This window comes from Meles meles, chromosome 5 (genome assembly GCF_922984935.1).
Source record: "Meles meles chromosome 5, mMelMel3.1 paternal haplotype, whole genome shotgun sequence".
Lineage (NCBI taxonomy): Eukaryota > Metazoa > Chordata > Mammalia > Carnivora > Mustelidae > Meles > Meles meles.
Genome location: NC_060070.1, coordinates 119,965,878 through 119,989,063, shown reverse-complemented (window position 1 = coordinate 119,989,063; position 23,186 = coordinate 119,965,878). Strand labels below are relative to the sequence as shown.

The following is a 23,186-nucleotide window of genomic DNA, read 5'->3' as shown; positions in this document are numbered from 1 at the left end:
CCTCCTCTGGCATGGGAGCATTGCAGGAACTGGAGGGGCATCTTTTCCTGTCTCCAAGGTGATGGATGTGCCCAGTCCCTTCCTGCCACCTGGGAATGGAACCCTCCCCCAAGCCCAGGTACTCTGTCTTCCGTTTACTCATGCCAGCAGCTCCTTGGAAGCAGAGGGGGCTGGGACATGCCCCTAGGAAGAGGGGTGTCTCGGGTACCCAAGCAGGCTCTTCTAATACCCATGACCACTGTTCTGGGTGGGCATGTCCCGGCCCTCACAGACAGTGGATCTGAAGAAAGGGAAGCACAGCTGTGGAGGACCCTGAGTGCCAGGCCTCCTGCCGTCGGCACACCAGGAGCTGCCCTCACCCCCTGCACAAGGTTCACCCTCCCCCCCTGCACAAGGTTCACCCTCCCCCCTACCCTACCGCCCTGTGATTCAGAAACAGGCTCCCATTCTCAGGGCCAACAGGCCTCAGAGAGGGCAGGCCTTCTAGAGCCAGAGCCCAGAGGATGGGGAGGCAACAAGTTCTGGGCCAAAGCCCGCCTGACCTGGAGAGGTGCCCCGGCCCAGTTCCTCTGCCAACTGTGTGTCCTCGCCTTTGTTTTCTTCCGCTTGGGAGGAGCCCCGCCACCACAGTGATGTTAGACGGCCCTAAAAGGCATGCTTTGTCCCATCCCTGCTCTGCCTCACACCCATGCCCAGACCTTACAACTGGGTGAGGTGGGTGTTCTTCCCGCTCTCCCCTGAGGGAACTGCTCAAGGAGGTTAGTAGCTCGAGCAAGGCCTCCTGCCTGGGAAGTGTGCAAGTGAGGCAGGACACCCTCTAACACCACCCTCCCAAAGTCAGGGGTGGGGGAGGCTTGCTTTGGTTTTTTTGTTGTTTTGTTTTTTGTTTTGTTTTTCCTTCATCCTCTCAGCAAGCTGCCTCTGGGAACTCAGGAAGCCCCAGAAGTTTCTGGGGTGGGGAGACTTGTAAAGGGCCCCAGGTCCCGGGAGCCACACTGGACAGCAGCTGGCCTCGGGCTCTCCCGGGCTGGGCTCCCAGGCGGTGCGCAGAGAGTGGGCCTGGAGCGCGGTGAGAGTGGCAGCCCCCGGCAGCACGGGGAGCCCGCGCGAGCAGGCAGGTGGAGCTCTTGCTCCGCGCCATGGCCCCTCTGCGGTCTCCGCAGCCGTTCGCATTTCCTGAAACCGGATCTGGGTGTCAGAGCCGCCCCCGGGCCGGGCGGGCACCTCAGCCATGGCCCTGCGCAAGGAGCTGCTCAAGTCCATCTGGTACGCCTTCACCGCCCTGGACGTGGAGAAGAGCGGCAAGGTCTCCAAGTCCCAGCTCAAGGTGAGGGGCCTCCCGAGCCTGGGGTGGCCGGCGGGAGCGCCGCCTCGGCCCCTGGCGCCCAGGAGCCGGGCGGGGACGCTGTGCAGATGGGACTCAGCCATGCAGAGGCCCAGGCCTGGGGAGGGGAGCCGGGACCGGGTAACCGGCCGTCGCCACCGGGTGGATGCTGCTGCCGGTGCTCTGGGGCCCCAGGGAGGTAACATGCAGAGCCTTTGCCCCTAGACCTGCCCACCCCAACTCTCTGGAGGGTGGAGGTGACATCATAAGCTTTTGAAGGCCAACGGGCCGGGCTACATCCTACACTCCGTGTGATGAGCACACATCTCCCCAGAGTGAAGCAGCAGGGCACGCACCCTACTCCCTCCCGCTGCTTCCTCCTGGCTTTGAAGACAGACAGTTAGCTAGTACTTGTCAGTCACTTCCTCCCGGAGCTGAGTGAGAGGCTTAAGGAGCCTCTCCCAGTTCCAAACCAGGCTGACTGGGTCGCCTTTGCCAGAGAACAGCTCCTCTGAGCCCTGTCTCAGATGTAACAGCGCTGGGAAGGGGCAAGGACGGAGGCCCTGCTCTGCAGCTGCCCAGCCCACTGCCCACTCCTCCCAGGTTGGGAAACTGTTCTCTTTGGCCTTGGGACCTCAGGCAGGGAAGGGGTTGAATCTGAGCCCAGGAAGAGCCCCATCAGTGATTGCCCTACAGTTCAGTGCTCAGTCCTAGACAATTCCTGGGAGACCAGCAAGTTTCTCTCCTTCCTTTCTCCAGTCCTGGCTTAGGGCTGCCTTCTCCACCCTGGTCAGTGGGGAAGAAGCAAGGCCCCAGGCCACTGGAACCAGGGGACCCTGGGAGACAGAAGCAGGGTAAGCCTCAGCCCTCAGTGACCTGCCTTACTGATGATCATTCATTCAGTTCACATGTTGACCAAGTGACTATGTGCCTGGCGTGAAGCTAGGCCCTAGATTTCTGGTGTGTATTCTGAGCACCCCCAAGGATGCCTGCAGCCTCAAGGAAGCCTCCATTTTTAATGACCAAGATAGGAGGTGCCTGCAAATCTGGGAGAGATGAAAAGGGCAGGGTAGGCGTTTTGCCCCACCCCCATACCAACCCCCTCTTTTGCTGAACTAGAACACAGTAAACTTGGATGTCCCAAACTGGTCCTGTCCCATAATCTGTCCTTTAGCTAGAATTATGAGCATTCAAAAAAATGATTCTTGACTCCCCCAGGAAAGATAGGCCACTACTACCTTTGATCTTTGAGGAGGATTCCTCAATAGGCAGGCTCTTCCTTACATTTTACTTAAATCCTTTTATTGCAGATCATGTCATCTAGTGGGGGCTTCAGGATAGGAACAGTTCCCAACCTCCATAGTTTGTTGTCTCCAAGGTACTGTCTTCTGTGTCCTTCTGTCTCCACTACCTGTAGCCCCTGTATCCGCTCCAGGCTCTCTATGCCTGCCCCTCGCATAGAAAGTGGCTACCCCTTTTCCTGGTACCCTCAGCCAGTAAGGCTTCCTGCCTTATCCCTCTTTTCTCGGCCTCCACCTGGATTGATGCCCACTCCTCACCCCCACACATTAAGTATCTGCAGGGAAGATTCTGTTAGGAGCTCACATACTTGAACATACACCATCTGCACCACATCACTGCTCACACTGAGCCCTCCACCGGCAGCCTTTGGTCACAGAAGAGCAAAGAAGTTTTCTCCCCCACTCAACAGAAAATGTGTCCACTGCTAGCAGTGGGAGTCTCGGGCCGGGTGGTGGGTGAGGCAGACACAGTGGGGCCCATGTCATGCGAGAGAAGGATAGGGAAGGCAGCTCTTCCCTGAGACCATAGTGGGAGATACTGGAACAGGAGGAAGTAGTGATAGTGTTGGGGGCAGGGATGCCGGAAAGACAAAGGAGCAATAGAGAAGTGGTCAGAAGTCAGAGGAAGAAGCAGATGACAGAGATACCGGGGGGACCAACCCCACCCCTGAAAAGACATGGGGGAGAAGGGGAAAGACCTTGGGGTTAGTCTGTCCTCACTAACACTGTCCCTGGACTTAGGGCCCTGGATTGGGACCAGGCAGGGAGACATGCACCAGCCCAGCAAGCAGTGTCTTTCTGTGACAGTCACCACTTCCCTGATGTGTTGGGCTGTCACTGGCTGTCGTGGGCAAAGCCACGTTGAGGGAGGAGGAAGAGCAGCCAGGCCTCTGAGAAGTAGCCGGAGGAGTCAGGCTCCTCTCTGGAGAAGAAAAAGCTTGGGGGAGAGAGGAGATGGGTTTTCCTCTGTTTGAATTCTTGTTGTGGATACAATGGCCTTTGTCCAAATGCTTTGGGAAAAGTACAGTTAGACCAATAGGCATGACACTTCTTCACAGGAAGGATTTAGGCGGAGCACCGAATTTCCCAGGAGTTGAGGACTGCCTGAGTTTTCCCAGGATCCCCAGAACCTCCTTATCTAAAGAACTCTGGAGGGAGTAAGAGTCCTGCCCGACCGCTGCAAGGAGGAAAGCCTTGGCAATGATGGATTTCCTCTCTTCCCTGGGGAGCAGACTTGGTACTAGGCCTAGAGGGGAATCAGCTGAGAATTGGGGTGAGGGCCCTGGAATTAAGTAGGTGGATGGAGCAGTGTGTCTCCAGCTTAGTGAGCTCTTAGGAGGAAGCAGGCCTGCCCCTTCCCCTTGACTGGCAGGAGCCGGGATGGGCAGGGAGGGTAAACTGGGGCCTTCCCGACTTGGCTTTTTCAGGTCTTCCAGGCTCCTGAGTTTCAGGCTCTGTGTCTGGAGGGGGACAACAACCCTCACTTTGGTGGCGAGAAAGTTAAGAGCAATTCCAGTCCAGGAATCTGCTGGCTGGGATCTTCAGCCTTTTTTTTTTTTTTTTAAACAAAAACACACTATCTTTACTTAACCACTTATTTTATTTTATTTTTTTAACTATTTTTTTTTCTTAAGATTTTATTTATTTATTTGATAGACGGGGAGGGATCACACAAGTAGGCAGAATGGCAGGCAGTGGGAGAGAGAGAAGCAGACTCCCCCCTGAGCAGGGAGCCTAATGGGGGGCTAGATCCCAGGACCCTGGGATCATGACCTGAGCCAAAAGCAGATGCTAAACCGACTGAGCCTCCCAGGCGCCAGATCTTCAGCTTTGTTCTGACCCCTCCCTGCCACTGGTCTCCAGGCTGGGATGGCAGGGAGTGACGGGGATGATTTAGTGACGTGCAGAGTGTGTGACTCAGAGCCACACAGGCATGCTCCCCAGCTTGATGACCTTAGGCAAGTGTGCACTGTCTCTGAACCTCTAGTTTCTCACCTATAAAGGCAGAGGGTTGAACGGGGGATCACCAGTTAGCCTACTAAAAGAAATTTTAACAAAGTACATGAAGTAAATGAAATCGACCCTGGATGCAGCCTCTCCTTTCCCTTTTCCCAGCCTGTCTTGTCTTTGGTGCCCACCCTCAACCCCTTCTAGCTCTTTCTTTTTCTTTTATTTTAAAAAATTTTTATTTATTTATTTATTTATTTGAGAGAGAGCAAGAGAACATGAACAGTGGGTAGGGTAGACAGAGAGAAAAAAAGAAGCGGACTCCCTGCTCAGCAGGGAGCCGACTCGGGGTGGATCCCAGGACCCCAAGATCATGACCTGAGTCAAGGCAGATGCTTCACCGACTGAGCCACCCAGGCGTCCCCCCTCCCCCGCCCCCCTTCAAGCCCTTTCTTGCTGTCAGGAGGCACACAGCTCATCCAGAGATTCCCACCTTTTAAAATTCCCGGTGTTCCTCCCTTGGGATAATAGTTATGTTCTAGAACGCGCTGGCTGAGAAAAATACATTCAGCAACTCTTAAATGGGTCTGTATATTATAAAAGAATCACGTGGTACCTAGATGCATTAAAAAAAAAAAAACTATAGGCAAGAGAGAGATCATTCATTCTCTCTGCAGCCATTACTTGATGCTGTGCATGAGTTCCCAAACCCGTCCTATGTGCACCAATGAAGGCTGGGAACCGCAGGACCATGGGTGCGGCACCTGCCCCATCCCCACACTCGAGTTTTTAGGGAACTCACAAGCCCCTCCAGGAGAACCACTTCCCCACACGCCTTCAGAGGAAACAGTGCGTAAATGAAGCCTCTCAAAGGTCAATGGCTGCCTACTCCGAGGTCAGGGGCTGCTTGGCTGGGCCGTGAGACTGTGGGAGTCCTCGCTGAGGGCCCCGGATGGGCAGCTTGTGAAAGCTGCAAAACACCTGGACCCCACCCCTGGAAACTCTGAGTCAGTTGGGAGGGGCGGGGCCACAGTGCATGTCGGTTTCACCAGCTCCCCAGGTGATTCTGAGGCTCAGCCAGAGCTCACAGTGGTGGAGAGATCAAGAGCAGGCCTTTAGAGGTAGACATCCAGAAAGACACTTCATCTCTCTGTGCCTTGATCGGTAAAGGGAGGATAATGAGAGGCCCTGCCTCCAGGGCTGAGGATTGACTGAAATCAGCCAGTGCGCTCCCGCACTTTCTGGCCTCTACCCCTGCCATTTCCTTTCCAGCGTGACCCTCCTCCGGTCACGCTCTCTCCCCACCTCTAGCCCCAACCCGCTCTCAGGCACAGGAAGCCTGGCAGTCTGAGGTCTGCCGAGCTCTCTGGGGAGAGGCCCTGAGGCCCCGGTGTCTGGTGCTTTTATTCCTTCTTGTCCTGATACCTGACGGCTCACAGAGATTGGAGCCTCTGTCCTGGACCCCTCAGATGCCACTGGCAAAAGGTACAGGTGAGGAAGGCAGGTCTTAGAGGACAGTGTGGACGAGGGAACCAAGGCAAGCAACAGCTAAGATAGCTGCGGTTGTGTGGCCCCTTCTATCCTAGGGCGGCAGGGATTTTGTATGTCATCTCTTTGAACCCTGTTTTTAGACCTATGAACACCGAGTCCCAGTGAGGTTCATTTGCGCAGAGAGATTCAGTCTGTGTCCGTCTGACTTTTGTGTTTTTCCTACTTCTTTTTTTTTTTTTAAGATTGTATTTATTTATTTGACAGACAGAGATCACAAGTAGGCAGAGAGGCAGGCAAAGAGAGGGGAGGGGGAGAAGCAGGCTCCCTGCCGAGCAGAGAGCCCAATTCGGGGCTCGATCCAGGACCCTGGGATCATGACCTGAGCCGAAGGCAGAGGCCTTAACCCACTGAGCCACCCAGGTGCCCCAGTATTTTTCCCACTTCTTCCCATATGCATTTCAGTTCATTCAACAGATAGTCATTGCATATCCATAATATGCCAGACCCCGTGATATAACCTTGAATACAGAGGTGAATAAAAGGGACAAAAATCCCCACCCTTGAGGGGCTGACATTCTAGTTAGAGAATACAGATGAAAAACAAACTAAGAATGTATCATGTGATGGAAAATGTTATATGACATGGAAGTAAATAAAGCGGAAACGGGGATAGAGATGGGGGGGTACAGGGGATGGGGTTATAGATTTAAATAAGGTGGTCTGGAGAAGTCCTCCTTGAGAAGGTGACATCTAAGTAAACACAGGAAAGAGAAGAGGGTGTGTGCCATGCCTGGACCTGGGAGAAGAATGTTCCAGGCTGAAGGCATAGCGAGGGCAAAGGCCCTGAGGCAAGTGTGTGGCTGGCCCATCTGAGGAATGTCAAGAGGGCCAGAGTAGCTGCAGAGAAGAGAGCAAAAGGGATGAAGCCAGAGAAGGTGTGGCGGGCCAGGTTCTAGGGGGCCCAAGGCCTCTGGAAGGACTTGGAATTTTACTCCGAGAACAACAGGAAACCATTGGACCATTTAAGTTAGACTTGAGAAGTCAGTCAAAACATTTATCATATGTGGGACATGGTACTGAGCTCTGGAATCAGGCCTGAACTTAGAGTCCTTTCTGCCCTTAAGGAATGTAGAGCACCCAGAAATGCTCACACAAAAAGGGCATAGCAGAGGAATGTTATTATAGAGCAACTTAATAATAGGGTACATTAATAACAGTGGTTAATGGCACTCTTTGCTTTTTATCTCTATAGTTTTAAAGTTTTTGTCATAAAAACAATATATGCTCCTGTTTGAAAAAAAAAATCAGAGTGCAGAAGAATATAATTTTAAAGAAGACTACATGATAGTAGTTAAAATTCAAAGACAAATGTAATGTTACAGATAATGAAAGTTCCTCCCCTCCCTGGGGAAGGATGGTGGGGTGATAGCTGTTAACAGTTTGCTGAGTCCTCTAGATTTTTCCTACATACACATAAACATGTGTACAGAGATTAGGTTGAACCATACGAAATTGCTGACATTTTATTGTTTCAGCCTATTAAAACAGCTATTAAAATTTGCTATGGTTCAACCTAATCTTTGCACACATTCATTTTACAAACATTTCATTCTATAGCTGCTTTTTTCACCAGCCAGTATAGTATGCCTATCTTTCCGTGTCTGTTCATAAAAACATAATAAAAGCAACACACAAATTTCATTAAACAATGAGCAAGGCACCAGTGCTGTGCTAAGCTCTTCATTCTAAAAAACCCTTTGGAGTAGGCCAACTTTCTATCTTCACAGAGACCAAGGTCTTAGAGAAGTTAAACCACTTGCCCATAAGCTTGCAAGTGGCAGATGGAAAATCTTTCCAACCACACATAGGTCCGAGACGCAACGTAGCTGTCCCTACTGAAGGAGCCTCAAGCTGTCTCCAATTGCTCGTTTTATAAACAATGCCTCAGTGAAGATTCTTGTATGTGTAGCTCTGTTCCCTCGAACATCTCCAGGTTAGATGATTAGAAATGTGAGGGGCAGGGCGTCTGGGTGGCGCAGTTGCAGTAGGTTTGACAACCAACTCTTGTTTTGGCTCAGGTCATGACCTCTGGGTTGAGAGATCAAGCCCTCCCCGCTGAGCGGGGAGTCTGCTTCCCCTCTCCTTCTGCCCCTCCCCCAGCTTACACATGCACACTTACACTCTCTCTCTCTCTGAAATAAATAAATCTTAACAAGAAAAAAAAAAGTGCTGGGGTCATTCCCAATTTTAAGTTTGATACATTCTTGCCCTCCAGGAAGATTATCAATTCACACCTCAACAGTAGGACATTCTAGAATGGCCCTATTTTTCCACAACCTCTTAAGTACCTGATGTTATCAGTCTTCTGATCTATGTCAATTTGTTAGGTTAAAAAAAAAAAAATCTCACTTTCTATACAGGAAGGGATGTAACATTGCTCCGTGCAGATTTAACTCTGGCTGTCTCCATATGTCCTCTCACTCTATCCTCACACGGAACAGGTATTTTCCCACTGTTTTGCTGACAATGAAACCAAGGCGCAGAGGGTGAAGGTGTTTATCTCCTATCCAACAGTTTAACAATTCGGTGGAAGAGTATACCTCTTCCCACTAGAGGAAGCAAAAAGCAAAAAATCGTAGGGCTGATTCTCATTGGCCCACTATTGGTCATGTGTCCTAACTTGAGCCAATCACCATGACTCCGATGTGCCCACCTCCACAGCCCGGTGGGCCAGGGGTGCAGAGTCCCTAACACAGATATTAGTGAATGGGGAAGAGATGCTTCTCCAAAAAAAAAAAAAGCGAGGCTCCATTACCAAATATGGGTGGAAAGGACAGAGTTCATCAGGAAGGAACTGCCTGTCTTTTAGAACAAGAGAAGTAGAACCAAACCTGGCACAGGACGGGTGCCTGGGTGGCTCAGTGGGTTAAATCCTCTGCTTTGGGGGCGCCTGGGTGGCTCAGTGGGTTAAAGCCTCTGCCTTCGGCTCAGGTCATGATCCCAGGGTCCTGGGATCGAGCCCCGCATCGGGCTCTCTGCTCGGCCGGGAGCCTGCCTCCCCCTCTCTCTGTGCCTGCCTCTCTGCCTACTTGTGATTTCTGTCTGTCAAATAAATAAAATCTTTAAAAAAAAAAAAAAAATCCTCTGCTTTGGGCTCAGGTCATGATCCCAGGATCCTGGGATGGAGCCCTGCATTGCATCGCATCCCGCTTTCTGCTCAGCGGGGAGCCTGCTTCCTCCTCTCTATGCCTGCTTCTCGGCCTACTTGTGATCTCTCTCTGTCAAACAAATAAAAATTTTAAAAACCCAAAAAACAAAAAAAACCTGGCGCAGGAGATGATCTGAAGAGCGTGGGGGCGAGGGTAGTGATGGAGGTGGGGGTCAAAGATGGCTGCCCAGAGGGGAGTGAGGGGGAAAGAGAAGCTCCCTCTGGCTGGGACTTCCAACTTCCAGCTTTGCTGCAGTGGAGCCTGAGGCTCAGCGGAATACTGGGGGAAATTCTCAATCCTTTGTCCTGTGTGTCGTCCAGTACCCCCTCGCCTCTCACCAGAGAATAAAGAAGGGCCACCTCTGGGATGTTACCAGCTCCTGCCTCAGGAGCTGATTCTAAGCTTAAGTGCTGCCGGTGGGAACAGCCCTTCTACGCAGCATTCATTGACTGCCTTTCATGTGCAGAAGAGGACACAGGGGCCGTGGGACATAGGAACAGAGAGGTTGTCTCCAGAGTTCACAATCTGCCTGCAGAAAGAGCTCAGGGTCAGCACTGAAACAGTGAGGCAGCCTTCAGAGCTAGGCACACCTGCTTTCAAGCTCAGCTCGGCTGTTTACTCTGAACTTTTTTTTTTAAATTATTTTATTTATTTGACAGAGAGCAATCACAACTAGGCAGAGAGAGAGGAGGAAGCAGGCTCCCTGCAGAGCAGAGAGCCCGATGCCAATGCGGGGGGGCTCGATCCCAGGACCCTGGGATCATGACCTGAGCCGAAGGCAGAAGCTTTAACCCACTGAGCCACCCAGACGCCCCTACTCTGAACTTTATTATTTTATTATTTTTTTAGAGAGAGTGTGTGTGCGAGTGGGAGCAGAGGGCAGAAGAAGAGGGAGAGAGAGAATACCAAGCAGACTGCTGGCTTGGTACAAACCCAATGTGGGGCTCGATCTCATGACCCCATGATCAGGACCAGAGCAGAAATCAGGAGTCAGACACTCAACCGACTGAGCCACCCAGGTGACCCAGTAATGAGTACTTGAACCATTCCCTCTGTGATCCGTACTACAACAGAATTACCCCCAAGGCAATTTTATTTTTTCCTGATCTTGTTCAAACTTCAATCTCTTTCATGGTTTGTTATCCAACTCGTGTTTCCCCTCCGCGCCATCCCCGCCACCATCCCTTCCAGGCCTTTTCCTCCTCATGTCACACACCATCTTGCACAAGCCTTCTCTGAGCCCTCCCCAGCGCCCTTCCATCTTTGAAGGACAGTGACTGGGAGAGCTGCACTTGCCTTTACTGGAGCAGACACACTGCAGCCTGAACCCCGAGGCTTTGATGGGAATGATGGGAAATTCGGGGCTCCTGCCCTGGGGCGACAGCCACCTACCTCCCTGTTGACATCCCAGCATTCTAGGAAGCCCCTGAGTTTTGGGATCTGCGGAGCTGGGTTTGAATCCAGACTCTTGCTCACTGTGGATCCTGAGACGAGTCCCTGGATCTCTTGGCCCTCAGTCTCCTTGTCTGCAGAAAGACATCCCTACCCAATGAAGTGGCTGAGAACATGGCTGCTTGGGTTTGAATCCCAGCTCTTTTACGTCATCTGTAAAGCGGGGATATTAACGGTGGTGTTGGCGGTTAAGTGAATCATATATAACGTGCTTAGCTCAGGGCTTGGTGCACAGTAAGGTGTGTATGGTTTAGAGTTTTTTTGTTTTGTTTTGTTTTTATTGAGGTATAATTGTCATATAACATTATATTAGTTTCAGGTGTACAAATTGATGACACGGTATTTGTAAATATTGTGAAATGATCACCGCAATGTCCAGTTAATATCCATCACCATACATAGTTACAAAACTTTTCTCTTGGGGGGCCCCTGGGTGGCTCAGTGGGTTAAAGCCTCTGCCTTCAGCTCAGGTCATGATCTCAGGGTCCTGGGATCAAGGCCCGCATCGGGCTCTCTGCTCAGCGGGGTGCCTGCTTCCCCCTTTCTCTCTACCTGCCTCTCTGCCTACTTGTGATTTCTCCGTCTCTGTCAAATAAATAAATAAAATCTTTAAAAAAATTTTTTTTCTTGGGATGAGAATTTTAAAAAATCTAGTCTTAGCAACTTTCAGATAGGCCAGACTACAGTCTCCATGTTGTAGGATACCTCCTCATGACTTATTTTATAACTGAAAGTTGTATCTTTTGATCCCCTTCACCCAGTATACCCGCCACCCTACCCCCTGCCCCTGGCAACCACCAATCTGTTTTCTGTCTCTGAGCTTACAGTAGGGGGATGAGGGGTTAATTTGTTTTTTAGATTCCACATACAAGTGAGATCATATGGTATATATTTTTCTCTGACTTGTTTCACTTAGTGTAATGCCCTCAGGGTCCACCCATGTTGTCACAAATGGCAAGATGTCTTTCTTTTTTTTTTTTTTTTTAAAGATTTTATTTATTTATTTGACAGAGAGAGATCACAAGTAGGCAGAGAGGCAGGCAGAGAGAGAGAGGAGGAAGCAGGGTCCCCGCGGAGCAGAGAGCCTGATGCGGGGCTCGATCCCAGGACCCTGAGATCATGACCTGAGCCGAAGGCAGCGGCTTAATCCACTGAGCCACCCAGGCGCCCCAAGATGTCTTTCTTTTGTATGGTTAATCATATTCCCCCGCATTCAGATGCCTATGTTTTAGCTATGATTGAATCGAATAATGCATGCAGAGGACTTAGCTGGGATGGGAATGGGGACAAGCCGGGAGGTGGCAGCACCCCTCTGCCCGGTTCCGGCTGGGACACAGGAAGGCAAACTGCCACTCTGTCTCAGGTGCTGTCCCACAACCTGTACACGGTCCTTCATATCCCGCACGACCCCGTGGCTCTGGAGGAGCACTTCCGGGATGATGACGACGGCCCAGTGTCCAGCCAGGGATACATGCCTTACCTCAACAAGTACATCCTGGACAAGGTGGGGCCTCGCTTGAGGGGGCATCTCTCCCCACTTCCCAGTCTGCCCAGCGCCCCAATACATTGCCACCCCAACTCCTCCCACCCATAAACGGCCCACTGCCCATCCCTGCCCTCCCATCTCCATCCTTCACATTCCAGCCACTCGCTCCCTCCCTGCCCCCCTTCACTCCCTCCTCCGTCTCTCTCACCTCTATCCTAGCCTCCACCCTTCCACCCCATGCCTGCTGCGGCTCACCTGCCGTTTCCAGCCATAACAAAGGGCTTACAAAGGGCTCCCGGGCTTCCCCCAGGGCTGTGCCTCCTGCTCTTCCCAGTTGTCACTCTCCTTTCGGGTTCTTCCTGGTTGTCCATCCCACCACCCTTGGCCTCCCTTCCTTTCTCCCCTGGGCTGAAGGACAGGTTTCTCTATCAGCAGCAGGGGACTCGGGTGGGTGTGGAGGGGGCAGGTGGTAGGAATCAGCTAGTTACCTGATAAGCAGTTCAGGGACTCCTCAAGTTAGAGAGCCCCAGCTTGGCAGGGTGGGGAGCAGGGAAGAGACCCCAAGAAAGCAGCTAGAGCCTTGTCTGGTGGGAGAGCTGGGATGGGTTGGCCGTTTTGGCTGACTTGCTGGCCTGGTGGCAGGTGGAGGAGGGGGCTTTCGTTAAGGAACACTTTGATGAGCTCTGCTGGACCCTGACGGCCAAGAAGAACTATCGGGTGGACAGCAACGGGAACAGCATGCTCTCCAATGAGGATGCCTTCCGCCTCTGGTGCCTCTTCAACTTCCTGTCCGAGGACAAGTACCCTCTGATCATGGTTCCTGATGAGGTGAGGGCAATGGAAGTCCCAGGGACTGAATCCCTGGAGCCAGGCCTCAGCAAAACCTTGAAGGAGGCCAAATCGCCTCTGTAACTTTCCCACATCCCCTTGCTTCTTGGTCTCCCCAAGCTGGTACCTCTCTGCCCCCAGCTGTCTCCAGATGCGTAGAATTGCCTGTATCAGAGTCATTGTGCCCAGGAGAACCAAAACTACACTTCCTTCAGTGCTCTCTTAGCCCTCAAAGGAAGAAAATGCCCGCAGATTCTATTTACATGACAGTATAAATGCCTGATACCTTATGGGCCATTTAAAAATGAAAACATTTAAGATAGAATGGCAGGATTCTAGGCACTGTGGCAATCTGAGAAGGTTACTAGATGAGGGGTAGGGAGAATTTCCAGGGATGTCTGGCCCATTACTCCAGGGCTGGATGGGCAACCAAATCTGGCCCTAGTTCTAGATTTTTCCCTCCCTGTCTTCTATAATATAGAGGACAGCCAGGGCATACCCAGCTCCGGGCTCCAGAGAGCATCTGGGGGTAGAGGCCTGGATTGTGTTCCCCTACCTCCTCAACTTATGGACGAAGCCAGGGCACTGCCCCCCCCCCCAACTTCACCTCTCCCCCATGAATTTAGTCTTCTCCTGAACTTTTTGCCCTTTTGGTGGCTGTGAAGAAGCCAGGGCGAATTTAGGTCCTAGGTATGGTGGGGAGGGGTCCTCTGTGTTCACGAGAAGTCCTAACGTATCTAACCTCACTCAGACTTACCTCCTGGAAGGGTGAGGGGAGATGCCTAATCACTGAACTGGTACACCCACCCCACTCCCAGCTGGACCAGTAACCTCCAGAGGGAAAGTCCTACAGAGAGTGTCCCAAGCAGCTGCTGGGCAGGAAGGGGACACGTGTCCATCTGCACAGGCTCCTGGCTAGGCACCCTTGTCAGACCCCCGCCTGTCAGGGGAAGGGGGCCCCTCGTAGGCCAGACGGCTGCTCACTGCCGTGATCAACACGTTGTATGTACAAACTGCAGCAGGATGAACCCCAACCGCCACTTCCTGTTCCTCTGTAGCAGGTTTCCTGTCCCTGCCCTGCTTACACCCACCCCCAATCCCCTTGCCCTCCTGGAAGGGAAGGATCCTCGGGGTTGGGGCTTGGGTTTGGAATAAGGACTCAGATGGGATATGACTCCAGTTCTAGCTGCCGCCAACTTGCTGTATGATTTAGAACGAGTCACTTCCCCCTCTGGGCCTCAGTTTGGTTATTGGCCAAGCAAGGGTATTGGATGAGAGGGCCTTTGTGTCCCCTGACGTGTTATATGAATTGCTGCCTCTGCCTGGCCCCCAGCCCTCAGCCTTCACCCTGCCCTTGATTTAAAGCATGAAGGAATGGGACGTGGGACTGAAAGTTTGGGAGGGGAAGGGAATAACCAAATTGGGGTTGGGGCTCCAGGATTCCCCCCTCCAATCCACCCCGATTTCTTTTTTTTTTTTTTTTAAAGATTTCATTTATTTATTTGACAGACAGACAGCAAGAGAGGGAGCATAAGCAGGGGGAGTGGGAGAGGGAGAAGCAGGATTTCCACTGAGCAGGGAGCCTGATGCAGGGCTCAATCCCAGGACCCCGGGATCATGACCTGAGCCGAAGGCAGACGCTTAACGACTGAGCCACCTGGGCACCACTCCACCCTGATTTCCACCAACATTTAGTCGTCTGGCTTCCCTACCCCTTGTCCCTGGTCACCTCTGCCCAGGCTCTGGGAGCCAGAGAGGGCCCCCCCATCCCGATATTGTCATAGTCAAAACTGTCTGCTATAGTCACCAGGCTCCCCCCCTCCTCCAGGTGGAATATTTGCTGAAGAAGGTGCTCAGCAGCATGAGCTTGGAAGTGGGCTTGGGTGAGCTGGAGGAACTGCTGGCCCAGGAAGCCCAGGCCGCTCAGACTACCGGAGGGCTCAGCGTCTGGCAGTTCCTAGAGCTCTTCAACTCAGGGCGCTGTCTTCGAGGTGTGGGGCGGGATACCCTCAGCATGGCCATCCACGAAGTCTACCAGGAGCTCATCCAAGATGTCCTGAAGCAGGTCAGGCCAAGTGGGAACTCGGGGAGGACCCAAGACAGGGTGAAGAGGGGGTGGGGGGGCACAGTGACGCCTCTGACTTGGCTCTGGCTATGACAGGGTTACCTGTGGAAGCGAGGGCACCTGCGGAGGAACTGGGCAGAACGCTGGTTCCAGCTGCAGCCCAGCTCCCTCTGCTATTTCGGGAGTGAAGAGTGCAAGGAGAAGAGGGGTACCATCCCGCTGGATGCACAATGCTGCGTGGAGGTGAGGGGGACCAGCGAAGGGGGTGGAGCGCAATTCAGGGCCCAGAGACCCTCCAGTGTGTTATAAAAGCAAGAGGCTCGGGAGGAGAGTGGATGGAGAAAAGCGACAGTGGCAAATGTCTGCTTAGATGACCGTAACCCAAATATACCCGGGTGCCTCAAGGCCATTCTCATGCATGCCAGCACTTAAAAAAAAAAAAAAGCAAAAACCCAAACTGCAATAAATCTAATACTAAAGCCACTGGTTAGTAATGTGGATTTTGCTAAGGATTTTAGAGGAGATGGCTTACGTCTCACCGTCTCACGCTACGCAGCAAACTTTTTTTGGGGGGGGGAGAAAGAGAGTGGGTGGCAGAGGGGTATGGAGGGGGGGCAGAGGGCAGGGGAGAGAGAATCCTTTTTTTTTTTTTTTTTTTAGTTTAAGTATCTATTTGACAGAGAGATCACAAGTAGGCAGAGAGGCGGGCAGAGAGAGAGGGGGCAACCAATCCCCCACTGAGTAGAGAGCCCGGCTCAATCCCAGGATCCTGAGATCATGACCTGAGCCTAAGGCAGAGGCTTAACCCACTGAGCCACCCAGGTGTCCCAAGAGAATCCTTTAAAAAAAAAAACATTTATTTACTTATTGAGAGAGAGAGGGGCGGGCATGGGGTAGGGGAGGGGCAGAGGGAGAAGGAGAATCCCAGGAACCGGAGATCATGACCTGAGCCAAAATCAAGAGTCAGCTGCTTAACTGACTGAGCCACCCACGTGCCCTGAAAGAGAATCTTAAGCAGCCTCCATGCTCAGCGAGGAGCCCACTGCAGGGCTTCATCTTATGACCCTGACATCACGACCTGAACCAAAAATCAAGAGTTGGAGACTTAACCGACTGAGCCAACTCAATACCCCTGCAGCAAAACTTTCCAAAAATCCCCTTAAAAAGTTTTTTTCCTTCACCCAAATTCCATTCACTTTGGCAATTCTATTCATCCCTAGTCTTTCTCCACATCCTCTCCTCCAGTGCTTCCCCTCCCTCCTCCCCACCCTTGGCTGTGTCTGTTATTATTTTAGGAGACCTAAAACAATTATTTTAAATTGTAGTTTTTAAAAAAATGTATATATACACCTACACACACACACCCCTAACATGAAATTTGCCATTTTAACCATTTTAAGTGTACAATTCTTAGCATTAAGTACGTTCAAGTGTTGTGTAACCCTTACCACTATCTATTTCTAAAACTTTTTCATCATCGCAAAGAGAAATTCTCTACCTATTAAGAAATAACTCATCCCTTCTTTCTCCCCAGTCCCTGGTATCCTCTATTCTACTTTCTGTCTCCACGAATTTGCCTATTCTGGGTACCTAGAATGGAATGGAATCACCTAATATTTTGTCCCTCTGTTACTGGCTTTTCTTCAGCGTAAAGTTCCAAAGTCCATCCATGTTGTGGCACGGGTCAGGACTTCAGTCCTTTTTATGACTGAATAATATCCCATCACATAGGTAGACCACATTTTGTTTATCCACTCATGGACTGATGGACAATGGGTCATTCCCATCCTTTGGCCATTGTGAATAATGCTGGTTTGGCCATCCATGCAGAAGTTTCTGGGTAAGCATATGTTTTCATGTCTCTGGGTATATACTGAGTAGAATTGCTAGATCATATGGTAATTGTATGTTTAACTTTTTAAGGAATAGCCAAATTGTTTTCCAAACCAGCTGTACCATCTCACATTCTCACCAGCAGTGTATGAGAGTTCCACTTTGTCCATATCCTTGTTAACATGTGTTATTTTACATTTTTAAAAAATTATCCTTATAGGGCACCTGGATGCCCCAGTCAGCGAAGCATCTACCTTTGGCTTAGGTCATGATCCCCGGGGCCTGGGATCGAGTCCTGCGTCAGGCTCCTTGCTTATGGGGCAGTCAGCTTCTCCCTCTGTCCCTCACCCCACTTGTTCTCTCTCTCTCTAATAAATAAATAAAATCTTTAAAAAAATTATTAGAGCCATCCTAGGTTCTCTCCATTTTTGCCACGTAAGGAAACAGGTGTCACTGAGGGCGGAGCATAGATCTTAGGCAGAAAGCCCAGCTCCACCACCAACAGGCAGTGTGAACTGGGCATGTTCCTGGACCTAGTAAAGCCTCAGTTTCTTTTTCTGTAAAGTGGAGCTAATAATGCCTGCTTCGCAAGGTTGTCTTGGCGTTGTGAATAAAATGATGCATCTAAACACTAGTTCAGCCTCGAGAGCACAAGAAGTTCAATAAATGGGACATCCAGCTGGCTCAGTCAATGGAATGTGTCTCTTGATCTCGAGGCGGTCAGTTTTCAAGTCCCATGTTGGGTGTAAAGACTGCTTAAAAACAAAATCTTAAAAAAATAAAAAAGAAGAAAGAAGAATCTCAAAGTGGTAGCTGTATTTTCCAGTAAAATATAAGCTTAAGGAAGGCAGGGATTTGGTCTGTTAGTCCTAGTTCAGTATCCTAAATGCCTAGAACAATGAGTATCACTCAGGAGACACTCCAAGATATCTGTGGAATGAATGAATGGAGAACTTACCCAACAGGCAGGGCTATGTGAAAATGAATGAATTGGGTAGTGAGGACCCTGTCATGGAAGGTGTTCAAGAATGATCTGCACCCACACTCAGTAATGGACTAGGTGCCAGGCCCCATGGAGAGACACCAAGATGAAAACTTCCCTACCCTACCTCCAAAGAGCAGAGGCTACAAGATTTGTGGGGACGCGAGCACACCCAGAACTAACCTCTTTGCTAGGCCAAACAGGCTCCCGGCAGATTGGGAGCAGTGCCCCCGGAAGGAGGTCAGGAGGAAGGGGTAGGGGATGGAGCTGGAGCACCCCTGCGGCACCCGACCCCAGTGAAGCCAGCCTGTCTGGGCCCACCTGCCCTCTTCCAGGTGCTGCCAGACCGAGAGGGGAAGCGTTGCATGTTCTGTGTGAAGACAGCCACCCGCACTTACGAGATGAGCGCCTCAGACACGCGCCAGCGCCAGGAATGGACAGCTGGTGAGTGCTCGCTGGGTGGTCTGGGTCTGGCTGGACCTCAGTCGCCTCCTCTGTGAAAAGGGGGGTGATGACACTGCCCAGCGGAAGGCTGGAGACTGCCTCGAGCCGCCTCGAAGGCCTCTTTCTGGAGATGGGCCACCTCGAGGACCCCGCTGCTCCGGGCTGGCGCCCTGCTGACCCCTTCTCTGTCCCTCCGCAGCCATCCAGACCGCGATCCGGCTACAGGCCGAGGGGAAGACGTCGTTGCACAAGGACCTGAAGCAGAAGAGGCGCGAGCAGCGGGAGCAGCGGGAGCGACGCCGGGCGGCCAAGGAGGAGGAGCTGCTGCGCCTGCAGCAGCTGCAGGAGGAGAAAGAGCGGAAGTTGCAGGAGCTGGAGCTGCTACAGGAGGCGCAGAGGCAGGCCGAGCGCCTGCTGCAGGAGGAGGAGGAGCGACGCCGCAGCCAGCACCGGGAGCTGCAGCAGGCGCTGGAGGGCCAACTGCGCGAGGCGGAGCAGGTGGGGCCGGCTCCCGGCGGGGGCAGGGAGGTGGGGGTGCGGAGAGATCTGGCCAGCGGAGCCGAGGGCTGGGGGCGTGGCCGGAGGCGGAGCCCGCGGGCCCGGGAAGGAGTTGCGTGGAGGCGGGGCTTGGGATGAGGGACTTGGGACAGAGCCCGGCACTTGAAACCTGCATCTGGGACGGGCCCTGTGCCAGGGGTGGCGTGAGGAGGGAATGGAGATACAGGAACCTGGCCGTGGGACGGCTTGAGACGAAAGATGGGGCGGGGCCGGAGCTGAGTACTATAGGTGGTAGAGGAGACCTGGGCTGGGGGCAGGGCTTGGAGAGAGATGCTGCTAAAGACTCCCATAGTCGGGAATGAGTTTGGACCAACGCTAGACTAGATCGGACTAGACTTGATCTAAGTGTACAGTGAAACCAGTTTGGGGAATGCAGGATGGGAGGAAGGAGGGACGAATGTGGAGGCGGACTAGACATGTAGAGGCAATCAGATATAGGATTTAAGAGATCTAGAGCTGGAGTTAGAGACACCTGGATCCGATCGCCGCTCTGCCTACTTAGGAGCCTTGTGATCTCAGGCAAGTTACTTAGCTTCTCTGTGGCTCAATCACTTATCAATGACATGTTGATGCTAACTGTGCTCCTAGAGGTATGATGAGGATCAAATTAGGAAACACCTTTAGTTGTTATAACAATTATTATAATTATAGTCTCTCCCTGCCTGGCACTAGCCCTAATTATAGTCATAATACCTAATATTATAACACGTAATGATAATTATTAAGGCTGGTGCTAGGCAGGGGGTGACTTTACCCCCCCCCCCTTGTAGCATCTGTTCACCTGTTATCTGTTCATCTGTTATCAGACCTAGTAAGTCTCCCAGAAAGAGAGCAGATCAGGAAGGAATGCTGACATGAAGGAACTCCCCAGACCCTCACTGGGACAGAGACCTATGTGGACCAGCCTAGAGGAGTCCTGGGGAAAGGGCAGCGCACCTGCAGGCTCCTCTACCCCCACGGGGTGCCCCCGGTGACATGGCTCCGCGCCCCCGCACAGGCCCGGGCCTCCATGCAGGCTGAAATGGAACTGAAGAAGGAGGAGGCTGCCCGGCAGCGGCAGCGGATCCAGGAGCTGGAGGAGATGCAGCAGAGACTCGAGGAGGCCTTGCACCTGGAGGTGAAAGCTCGGCGGGACGAGGAGGCCGTGCGCCTTGCCCAGACCAGGTACGACTGAGGGCCCCCTTCTGGTTCCCCTCTCCTACTTCCCCGGCGTCCTCCTTGTTGAGCACCTGCTAGGTGCCTTGGCTCTGGAGACGACCCAGTGCACGCCCCCCCTCGGCAGACTGCTAGAGGAGGAGGAGGAGAAACTGAAGCAGCTGCTGCAGCTGAAGGAGGAGCAGGAGCGCTACATCGAGCGGGCGCAGCAGGAGAAGCAAGAGCTGCAGCAGGAGATGGCGCTGCAGAGCCGCTCCCTGCAGCAAGCCCAGCAGCAGCTGGAGGAGGTGCGGCAGAACCGGCAGAGGGCTGACGAGGACGTCGAGGTGAGGTCTGGGGTGGTGGTGGGCGACGGGGTGAGCCCCTCACGCACAGGACCTGGAGCCTTCCCTCAAACCGCCAGTCTGCGTCTCCCCTCTGTGTGACCTCAGGCAGATTGCCTAACCTCTCTGAGTTTCCAGTCCCTCATCTGGCCTGTAATAATCATGGTCTGAAGACTAAAGGAGCTGGTGGGTGTGATATTTAGTATGTAGCAAGTGTGGAAGAAACACTAGCTGCTATTTTTATCATTATTATCAATCTGGTCAAAATTTTTTCCTCATCCTCTTCCAAGCTCCTACCTTGCTATCCCTGTACTTTGGCTCTCATCTCCATAGAAGAGGGGTTTTTTGGTTGTTGTTGTTTTATTACTTTTTTTATTTTTATTTTTTAAAGATTTTATTTATTCGAGAGAGAAAGAGAGTACAAGCTGGGGGCAGGGGTAGAGGGAAAGAATGAAACATACTCCCCACTGAGCAGGGAACCGGATGCAGGCTCCATCCCAGGACCCTGGGATCATGACTGTGCCGAAGGCAGGCGCTTAACCAACTGAGCCACTCAGGCACCCCAGACTGTTTATGTTCTATAAATATAATTTTATTTTGACTTGGTCATTGTAAAAAATCCAGACACAGAAACACGTAACATAGAAAGGGGAAGTTCCTCTGTGATTCCCTCACCTGACAACCACTGCTAAGGGTTAGGGGACCGGTGGAGCAGAGGTTTTGCTTTTGGTCCTGGAGAGGTGGTGTGGTGTGGTGGTTTATAGCTCAACATATGTCCCCGGGCAAGTCACTTAAAATTTTTTTAAAAAAATATTTTATTTATTTATTCATTCATTCACTCAACAGAGAGAGAGAGGGAGAGAGAGCACAAGCAGGGGGAGGAGCAGAGGGAGAGGGAGAAGCAGACTCCCCACTGAGCAGAGAGCCAGATGCGGGGCTCCCAGGATCCTAGGATCATGGTCCAAGCCGAAGGCAGATGCCTAACTGACTGAGCCTCCCAGGCGCCCCATCATTTAACTTCTTTTGCACTGGTTTGTTGTTAGCATCTGCTCTGGAGATTAACTAAAATGGTAAATATATTTAGCACCTCTTAGCTGCTTAACAAATGGAACTATAATGATGACAATTTTTGACCCTTTCGGGAGTCCACAAGACCCCTGAAATTGGAAGTTCATCTATATAACTCTTTATGAAATATGTGAGTTTTTCTGGGGAGATGATCAATAGCCTTCGTCAGATTCTAAGGGGTCTGCAGACCCGAAAAGGTCAAGACACCCCGTGGAGGATGGTGTCTCTGACAGGCTGTCCGCTGGCCCTGACCCCACAGGCTGCCCAGCGGAAGTTGCGGCAGGCCAGCACCAACGTGAAACACTGGAATGTTCAGATGAACCGGCTCATGCATCCAATTGAGCCTGGAGGTGAGAAGGGGGAAAGCCTGGAACTTTCTCTGGAGTGGGGCAGGGGAAGGGAGGGAGAAAAGGATACCTCTAGATCCAGAGAGGCCACGGGATTGAAGTTCAGGAGGTTCTCCTCTCTCCCAAGGGCTGAGACAAGGCCCCTCAACTTCTCTCTTTAGGTTGCCTTTCTCCTTACTCACGGTTGCCTTTTCTTTGCCAGATAAGCGTCCCACCACCAGTAGCTCCTTCACAGGCTTCCAGCCGCATCTACTTGCCCGCCGTGACTCCTCCCTAAAGCGCTTGACCCGCTGGGGATCCCAGGGCACCCGGACCCCCTCGCCCAGCAGCGGTGAGCGGCAGAAGTCCCTCAACGGTGGGGACGAGGCGCCCATCTCAGCTTCCACCCCTCAGGAAGATAAACTGGACCCAGCACCAGAAAATTAGCCTCTGCTATCCCCTCTTCCCCCCAAACTCATACCCATCAGAACCCGGCCACAGCTGGCCTGTGGGTGATGCCAGCCCCCGCAGAAGAGGGAGCTAAGGTCCTGGTGCCAGGAGCTCTGGCCCTCCAACCATGACACAGTCCAGAATGGAGCCTAGTTCAGTTTTGGCACCAGCCCCAAGCCCCTGACCGCTGAGGCTGTCTGGGATGTTGATCTTTGAGAACTGGACCTTGTGCCTTAACCCAGGACCCCGTGCCCTGGGCTGGAAAAGAGAGCAAACCAGCAAGCCAACGGCACGTGCCCTCAGACTGCCACCAGGTTGTGGAGGTGCATTTCCAAATAAAAACTGCTCTTGGAATGAACCCTCGATCGGGTCTGCCGTCCCTCTCTCCCGCCATGTCTGCTCTTTCAGCCTCAAGTCTAGTTGTAGGTCCCTGAAAATAAAGTGGAGGGCGGGGTGAGTCACGTACATGCTGCCACTTACTACCTAGGTGACTTTGGTCAAGTCTGCTCACCTGATTGCACTTCAGTTCCCATGGTGGTAAAATATGGATACTAACGGTACCTGCCTCATAGGGTTGTTGTGCGGATTAAGTGCTTGGTCCACGAGAAAGCACTACTATTAGTAGCACCTAGGTGTGGTTATGGAGCATCTAGTCTATATGCCCTGCCTTTCCCCTGGATATTTCATTCTCCTGGCAACCCTGAGAGGTATTATTATTCTCATGTTCCATGTGGAGAAACATGAGAATAATAATACCAGGTATTATTCAGGTAACTTGCCCAAAGCCTTCCAAACTTGCTTCTTTTCCTATATTATTTGACTCACTGGCTTTGTCACCTAAGACAGAGATCTGAAATCTAGGGTGCTCCTTCCCCCCCACCCCCCTCGTGGTACACAGCCCATCATGAAATCCGGTAGACCCTCCTTCACTCTCTCATAGTTAT

General features: G+C 52.0%; 1 protein-coding gene across 1 annotated transcript; it reads left to right on the top strand.

Annotated features, from left to right (window-relative positions):
• The first annotated feature begins 954 nt into the window (after positions 1-954).
• Positions 955-22,936, top strand: DEF6 (DEF6 guanine nucleotide exchange factor). The gene is made up of 11 exons (XM_046006890.1): positions 955-1,327; positions 12,088-12,228; positions 12,853-13,038; positions 14,867-15,103; positions 15,200-15,346; positions 18,254-18,362; positions 18,562-18,860; positions 19,918-20,084; positions 20,203-20,401; positions 21,726-21,816; positions 22,016-22,936. Exons 1-11 carry the CDS (start codon positions 1,232-1,234, stop codon positions 22,237-22,239), a joined length of 1,896 nt encoding a protein of 631 aa, XP_045862846.1. The 5' UTR covers positions 955-1,231; the 3' UTR covers positions 22,240-22,936.
• Positions 22,937-23,186: the final 250 nt, after the last annotated feature.